This window comes from Halyomorpha halys, unplaced genomic scaffold (assembly GCF_000696795.3).
Source record: "Halyomorpha halys isolate HHAL.00 unplaced genomic scaffold, Hhal_1.1 Scaffold1567.1, whole genome shotgun sequence".
Taxonomy (NCBI): Eukaryota; Metazoa; Arthropoda; class Insecta; order Hemiptera; family Pentatomidae; genus Halyomorpha; species Halyomorpha halys.
In genome coordinates, this window is record NW_027107785.1 from 144,986 (window position 1) to 153,414 (window position 8,429).

Genomic DNA, 8,429 nt, shown 5'->3' on the forward strand with positions numbered 1-8,429 from the left:
ATTTTACAAATGTTACTAGAGAGAGAAAGAAATACTTTATTCATTCATGCTGCCCAAATACATCGGGTTGCTACATTACACATCATAGTTATTAATCCGTGACTGGACATGTATAAATTACATATTTATGTGTCTTATAATTATAAAATATGTCTAATTTGTACTCATTTTTAATTTTAATTCATATTTTACATAAGAATACATTTTTATGAAACAATAACTAACGGCTGAAATCGGAGAATAAATATTATTCACTTTTTTTTTCTTTTTTTTTTTAACAAATTGACCATAACTAGCAATCCATAAAAGAATGGAAGAAAACTATATTTTCCATAATATTATGGATAAAACCAATAACGGAGTATAGATAAATCAATAAAATCTATATTATATTGGTAATGTGTCATTACGGCACATTTTTTTTATACAGCAATACTGGTGATCCAAGCTCCTTACATAGGCCATTAAACGTAAAATATTAATGGTTTACTAAATTTTCATTCAAATATTATTTTATTTATCGATTTTATTAATAAAATTTATGTTTTTTTCATACAACATAGTTTTTTCATAAGTAAACATAAGTGAAGAATATTGCTTGGATATCAATGAAAACAATTCTCAATAATAAGTTTCGTTGTAATTAAAACCGTTTATTTTGTCTGAGGTTCTCGATATACAATTAATTCTTCATTATTCCGTATCAATTCGTGGAGGTTTTTGAAAATTACTTATTTCAGTTTTCAGTTTCAGCTTTTCATAGTATTTTCTGGATTTTACTTTGATTCAAACAAGGTCAGATAAGCTTTCTATGTATTAATAATTAAAAAAATGGACTGTATACTACGTTTTTTAAAAATTTTTGAGTATTAAAAATGCAGTCTCTTATGAGTGTTTTAATTAGTCAAGTCAAAATATTCTCCCCCATTCATACCTTTTTGACTGTCGGATTTTTTTATTATTTATTATTTTATGAAATAATAAATAATTAATAATTATAAATAATAAATAATTAATTATTATTTGGGATAGAGACTATTCAAGTGAATTAAAATCCGACATTTTACCGTTAAGGGCTTGGGTCAAATTTTAATTGAATAAAATATTGTTAGAGACCCAAAAGATAATGAGGGTACTAAGGATTGAAGGACAGTGGATTAGAGTTGGTCGAGAGTTTTAGATATCTAGGAGCTTATCTCAATGAAAGTAGTTATATTAACGAAGAAATGGCCCGAAGAATTGGAGCGGCAAGGAAGATGCTCACTATGGTGAAACGGGGTCTCCTGGGAAGAAAAGAGGTTACAAAGCAGACCAAACTTGCCGTCTATAAATCAACCTTCCTTCATATCCTATCCTACTCTTCAGAATCGTGGACCTTCATCTTAAAACACAGGAGTCAGTTAAAAGCCCTAGAGATGAGTTATCTGCAAAAAATAGAAAGAAAGACACGGAAAGATAGGATACGGAACGCCAAAATACGGGCTAATCTCGACTTCATACCAGCTGAGGCAATTCTGGAGAAGCACAGACTAAGATGGTTTGGACATCTTCTTAGGATGGGTCCAGATAGAAGCACCAGAGGAAGAGGGGGGAAGGGAAAAGACACAGAGGAAGGCCTCACATCTTCTGGGAGGACAGTGCAAGAGGCATTAAGGAAGCGTGGAATGGATTGGAATAGGAGAAGAGAGTAGATTCGAGAGACATTCGGGCCAGACTCTATAAGTGGGATTCTTACACCGTACTGTGTTAGTAAAAAGAATGACAATGATGATGACGTTAGATTATGGTGACATCACGCATCAAATACATTACATTTATCTTTCAATTAGGGACATATTTATTTTTTTAAATATGCATTTAATTAGAAAGTAGATCATTAGCGTAGATGTGCTATTTGAGAAGGATCCACTAGTTGTTTAATTAAATTTTTAAATTTTAATAATGCTTTTTATTTATTAGTTTTCATTAAGGTGTTTCGTGAATTGCCGTTAAGTAAAAATTATTTAATTTAAAGATTAAGGAATTAAACAGATAGAAAGTTCATAATAATTAATTAAACCTTAATTAAATGTATATTTAATGAAAGTTAATTAGAGAATGTTTGACTTTCACTTTGGGCCCGATCCAATCATTAACTTTCTAGCTATATAATTAATAGCCAATACCTTTTAGTAGTTGAGTGTTGAGTAATAAATTTGAGCTGTTATTGATACTTTATAGATCTATGTTAACTTATATTGTTTAAGTTGATTTATTGACCAGATTAAATAACTGATGATATTTCATTATATCTTCTTGTTATGAGTTCGAAATCTATCTATTATTATTTATAGTCGAAAATTATAATTATTATTTTCAAATAATAATTTGACTCCCTGGGAATCATCCACCACCACATGCATGGAAATTAATGAGTAGGGGAGTTATCCAGAGGAGGGATGGCATGCATGCATCGCATATCTTATTTGTTGTTTTATTTATTTATTTATTACTTTATTATTTTTAATATTATAATATTTGTTATATAGGGGAATTTGTTGATAAAATGAAATAAGGGTTGTAAAATAGAAGGGAAAGAAAAAAATGAGTAAATTGAAAAGCATGTATTTAATTTGTAGACTAGTATTAATTGTAAAAGAATACTGTGAGAAAAAAAATGTTATCTTTCTATTATATTATATCATATAAAAATATGTAATTTATATTTTTATATTATATTTATATTTATTTATTTATATTTATCATTGATATTTATATTTATATTTTCATATTTTTATTTTTATTGATATGTATGCTGTGTAATGTGGCAACCTAATGTATTTGGGCAGCATGAATGAATAAATTTCTTTCTCTTCTATTTTCTCTAGTGCTGATTCTCAGATATGAAGAGCGTTTTACAAGTCATATTATAGCTATTCATGTTTAGAAATCTTTTTACTGTTGTATCAGACATTATTTATGTATATAATTTATTTAGATATATTTATATCTTTATTTTTATCGCATTTTTATATAATTTTGTTTTATTGTTGTTTGATCGCTCTTTAGTTGTAATGCTTTTTTTTTATTTATTTTTTTAGATATCATGTTACATATTGCTCAATCAAAAATCATACTTGTTATATATTTTTAATCAAGTTCACTACATATATATTATGAATACATTTGATCATTATTAATTGTGTATTCGATTCATTAGTATTTACTTCATAAGTTTTTTTCCATTAATTTATATATAGTAATTTTATTATTTTGTATTTAGTTGTATTTTGTGAATTGAATTAGTAGTTTCATCCCTAGAAATTAATTCATATTGTAATGTTGAAGCTTATAAATCGTAGTCGCCTCTTTAGTGCCCTAATAATCAAAAGTAAAGACCTCTACACACTGAGCTACTGGAAAGGAACTACACCAATCGGTAACTCGGGTAACTGACCAGTTACAGACTCAGTGGTAACTTGCCTCCTTACACTGATAACTCCTTACAGTGATAACTTGCCTTGAGGCTACTCATTATCAAACCAAATCTCTAGTACTTTCAGTGTCGTCATGGATATCGAGCTTGAAATGTCTTCGGAGGACTAGAGCGATGATGAAACCATCATGTTGGATTATTATCTCAGGAGGAGAAGAAGAATATTAAGAAGGTTTAGGTACCCATACTTTGAATATAATGTTCAGAAGCTATTGTTTGTTGCTGCTAAACAGGTTTTACGATGTTCATAACTTCTACCCATGCTTTCTCCGTTTCATACTTCTTCGAAGAACCAGGAAGGAGAAAATTATATGAAATGAAATGTTTTTAAACCTCCCTATAAGCAACAAGTTATTCTGTTGATCAATCATCTTCAAGAAAATAGAAACTGTAATCACTCGCCAACCCGACATGCTAATCACCTAGGGACTGGTTTTTTTTTTTTTTATGTAAGTGTTTCGACCACTAGGGCCATTTACACTGGATTTACAAAGTAGATTACAATTACAAAGTGAGAAAGTTACAAATTGACAATTACAATTACATAATAATAATTAAAATTTATATTTTATACATTTACAATTATAATTGACGTAGTGACTAAATTACTATATTAAATTTTGCATCTATTTATACATTCTGGAATTAGAGTGATCATAGATAATAATTATTTTTAAATAGTGAAATAGTTTTGATATTGTCAGTTTTGATATTGACCCCGCTTCTCTCATCATCCCCTGAAAATCTGAAGAGAATCGGTGCGATTCTTCCGTAAGAATGTGCCTAACGGTGAGATCGTTTCCGCAGTAGCGACACATCGGTGCATTTTCTTTTTTCATGAGATGACAGTGGGTGAGTCGAGTATGGCCTATCATAAGACGGGTTAATACACCTCTCCGTAGCAGATTCAAGTTTCTGGTTGGACGTTTCACTGTCTGTTGGATCATTCTTAACTTGTTGTCTCTCGTAATGAACCATTCGTCTTTTCACTCTTGTCATCAAATTTCTTTGATCCAGGGGACTGGTTACTAACGGGTTTCTGTGAATCACAGATGAGTCCACAACCAGTAGCGCAGTGTGGGGCATCACATTCTGTCCATTACCTAGATAAGAACTCATGATAAACTTGTTGGTATTTTTTGACACTGATCAGTTCCTTTTCAGTATTTTGCATACCAGAAAATAAAATAAAATAAAAAAAAACAAAAACGGAAAAACTTATAAAATGATTATTATTAACTTAATAGTTTCTTTCAATATTATTTTTTATTTCATTTTAGCAGTTTGTAATTAGTTGTAGTTTGTTAACGGAATTATTTATTTTATAGCAAAAATTAATTTAATTATACTGGTCTATCTTATAAATCGTAGCAGTTTCCACATTGTTCAATACTCAAAGGTATAACTAACTCATATTTCATTTATATATTTTGTTATGGCATCGAGTGATAAATGTTGTCAGCTGATCGGACCACATTAGATGCAATTTTCAGAATAAATAGATAAATTAAGAACCCTAATTTTTATTTTTCCGATTTATTACTTTTTCTACGGAAAAAATGAGTAGCCTAATCGTTATTCCCAGCCGGTCATCCATACTCTGAATGAATTTTTACGAAGGGTGAATTCAAAAGCTGTATGAGTGCACTATAATTTACCTCTTTATATTCAATATGGAGGATTTCCAGAATTATAAGTGAATTTTACTTAAAAATAATATAATTGAAACACAAATATATCTTGATCCCTATCTCTAAGCTTAGTTTATTTTTCTACGACGTTTCGGCCTTCAGGCCATTACCAAGTGGACAACTTAAAATGGATTGGTCCAAGTAATTAATTTTTTCTTCCTATTACTAAATTTACCATGTTGCTAATTATAATTTTATATTCTTACAGTAACAATTGTATGAATTGTTAAATAAGAAAACTGTTTAAAAAATTAAATTTATGCAATAAGAATAATTTGGCCCAAATAGGAAAATAAGATTTTAATAACTTAGACAAACCAATTGTAAGGTGTTTTCTTTATTATCATCTGATGGCCAAACGGTATAAGATAAATAAACTAACTTGATATTTTGGATCACAAATTATTTCTGCTTTTATTTAAGTCACCTTCTCTCAAACAAAAAATGTACTATATCAATAAACTAATTTCAATATATTTATCCAAAGTTAATTGTTGTGGGATAAGAATTTTCTTTGGTTATGGTTATAACTATAACTTAATTGTTTGCAGGAAAATTTGGTTAATTGACATATAATTTTTCGAAAAAAAAAAATTATTTTGTAATATTACATTCTGTCATATTTTTGACAAAAGTAATATGATTGATAGAGCTCAATCACACCATATTTACAAATATATAAATTAAACGATCATAAAAAAGAAGAGAAGGAAAAAAGTAAGAATAAATAAATACAAGAAATAAGGAAAAAATTTAAAGTAAAATAATATCTTAAACACAATCATCTCTATTTACTACATTTACATTCAGCCTCAGGAACCTCGAACCGAACTCTTCTCCCTTAAGTGAAGATACGGGCAGGACAAGGAAACAGGACTCTGGAAGATCACTGCGATTCTCTCTCATCTGCGTCACTGGTATTTAAAGCCAGTGGAAGATTTTTTCTAAAAGTAACAATATTCATTAACAATAATAAGCTTTAGGGTGTTACCAATGAGCCGTACATGCCTGTAATGTACCTTTATGTTCTTACTTCAAATTTACTTGTTGTATTTAAGGTTGTAATGTCAATAAGTAAATAAAAGAAAAATAATAATAAGATGTATCTAACTTTTCGACGAGTTTTTTCTTGTCCTACTATATGAAACATCACCATTATGTTGTGCTGTTAAGATATACACTTGATTAGATTATTATTATTTGTTTATAATTATCATTAATAATAAACTTTTGTATTCTTGAGGAGGACCTGAAATAAATTGATAGCGGCTGCTCAACTGTGTTGTATAGCTGATACGGAGCTTACTAATAAGTCTAATAGACAATATTAAAAATGTTGAGAGAGAATTAGTTAATACAGGTAAAAAACATTTTTGTTTTTAAATTTATTATTATGCCGATGACACATGTCTATCGTCAGTGATCCTTACATTGTATCCTAAACCCTCCAATCCCACATAACTACCCTTGAAGAATGGTGCCAAAATTGGAGGATTAAAATTAATTCCAATAAATCCCACCAAATCACATTTACCTGTGACCATAAACCAATGACCTCTTGCCCTACAGTATCCTTTAATAATACCCCACTTATTCCTGTTGAGCAGATCCGTTACTTAGGACTACATCTCGACAAACGACTGACATGGAATCCTCATACAAAAGACAGGAAGACTGAAAAGACAAGAAACTGCTCGTCGATTTCGACTATTAAAACATTTACTAGACAAACGGTCCAAATTTCCAATCCATTACTAAAGACTGATCTACATGACTATTATAAAGCCTATCTGGACATACGGAGTTGAGCTACGGGGCTCCACTAAACCATTAAATTCCACCCGAATCCGTAAGGAATGGTAAGGAATCCAAAATTCTTAATGCTCCTTACTTTGTCTCAAATCAAGTCATCCATCATGACCTCAATGTTCCATATGTTGCCGATTTGGCCAAAACCAGATTCTATCCCTTCCATGGAAAACTTCCCAACCACCCAAATCCACTTGTTTCTAACTTGGCTTCTCCTTCATTACCTAATAATCCTTCTAGGCGTCTAAAAAGAAGATGGGCTCGAGATCTTCTCCTCTAGAAATGTTATTGGAGTTCTATCAATGGGTAGATTCTTCACATGTTTGTATCATGTCACTATGTCACCTGCAGCAAATTTACTTCTTGTATATATGTTATAATATATATGTTGTACAGTTGTAAATAACAATAAATGAATGATTAAAAAAATTATTGTTAACAAAATTAACACTCAAATGAAATTTGATGTTTAATGTTTCAGAATACGTAGAATCAAAAATCCAAGATCGTCTGCGGTTTTTCGCTGAAACTATCTGTCCAATTTTGGCACCAACGTTACAAGTACACCGATGAAGATGGTTTTTACTTTTCGTCTCAAAGTGGCAGCTGATTTTTTCTACGGATATATCTCGGCTATTGATGAATAAAGAGGAACAATTCAGAGTGTAAAAATCACTTTTCATTTTACATCAAACAAAAAAATAACAAATATTCATTTAATGATTTGATCGATTCTAACGAAACTTAACAAAAGTTTTCTCCTTTGATCTCAATGACATTTCATACAAAAATACAATTTAAAAAAAAATGCATATAATGTATTGGTCTTAGCTTTGGTTTAGTATTTTGAATAAGACTTTGTAAAGATTAAGAAAACTTGATTCTCCGAAACTAGTAGATAGAATACAAAAACTATTTTCTCTAAATTGTCGCTGTTTTTTTGAAAGGTAATTTCTAATTCCCTAAAATCAAATTTTAAAAAACAAACATCGAAATCGAACTATTATGTTGGCATTTACCTTAGTTAGTATAACCATTTTTTTTTAAGGTATTTTAACTGATTATAAAACTAGTTCACTTATCTGGTCTCGAAAACGATCCCTTTTAAATTATACTTTAGCATTCTAAACATTTAAGTAAAGTACCAAATTCTAGATAATTATATTGCCAATGCTTTTCTTGATTGATCCGATATTATTGAATTTTACAAACAATATTTTTTATTGGATTTTGATCTCAAAGCATTTAAGAATGCGTTGAATGAATGAATTAATAATAATGGAAGAATTTATTAAAATAATAAACTCTCGTGTAATGATTTTTAGAGTTTTTAAATTCATAATGCACATTTAACAATTACGATTGGAGAAGTTTGTCGGGGGGTGCGGTCAGCAAAGAACAACATAAATAAACAAAACCATATTTATTTATTTTATGCCGACGTTTCGACCTGA

At 29.7% G+C, this 8,429-nt stretch overlaps 1 protein-coding gene across 1 annotated transcript; it reads left to right on the plus strand.

The window, feature by feature from the left end:
• Nucleotides 1-1,226: 1,226 nt before the first annotated feature.
• Nucleotides 1,227-1,691, plus strand: LOC136795469 (uncharacterized). Its single transcript, XM_067046119.1, has one exon. The coding sequence runs from the start codon at nucleotides 1,227-1,229 to the stop codon at nucleotides 1,689-1,691; it is 465 nt and encodes a 154-aa protein (XP_066902220.1).
• The last annotated feature ends 6,738 nt before the right edge of the window (nucleotides 1,692-8,429 follow it).

Coding starts and splice junctions, on each gene's coding strand:
- LOC136795469 (XM_067046119.1), top strand. CDS start 1,227: ATGGCCCGAAGAATTGGAGCGGCAAGGAAGATGCTCACTATGGTGAAA.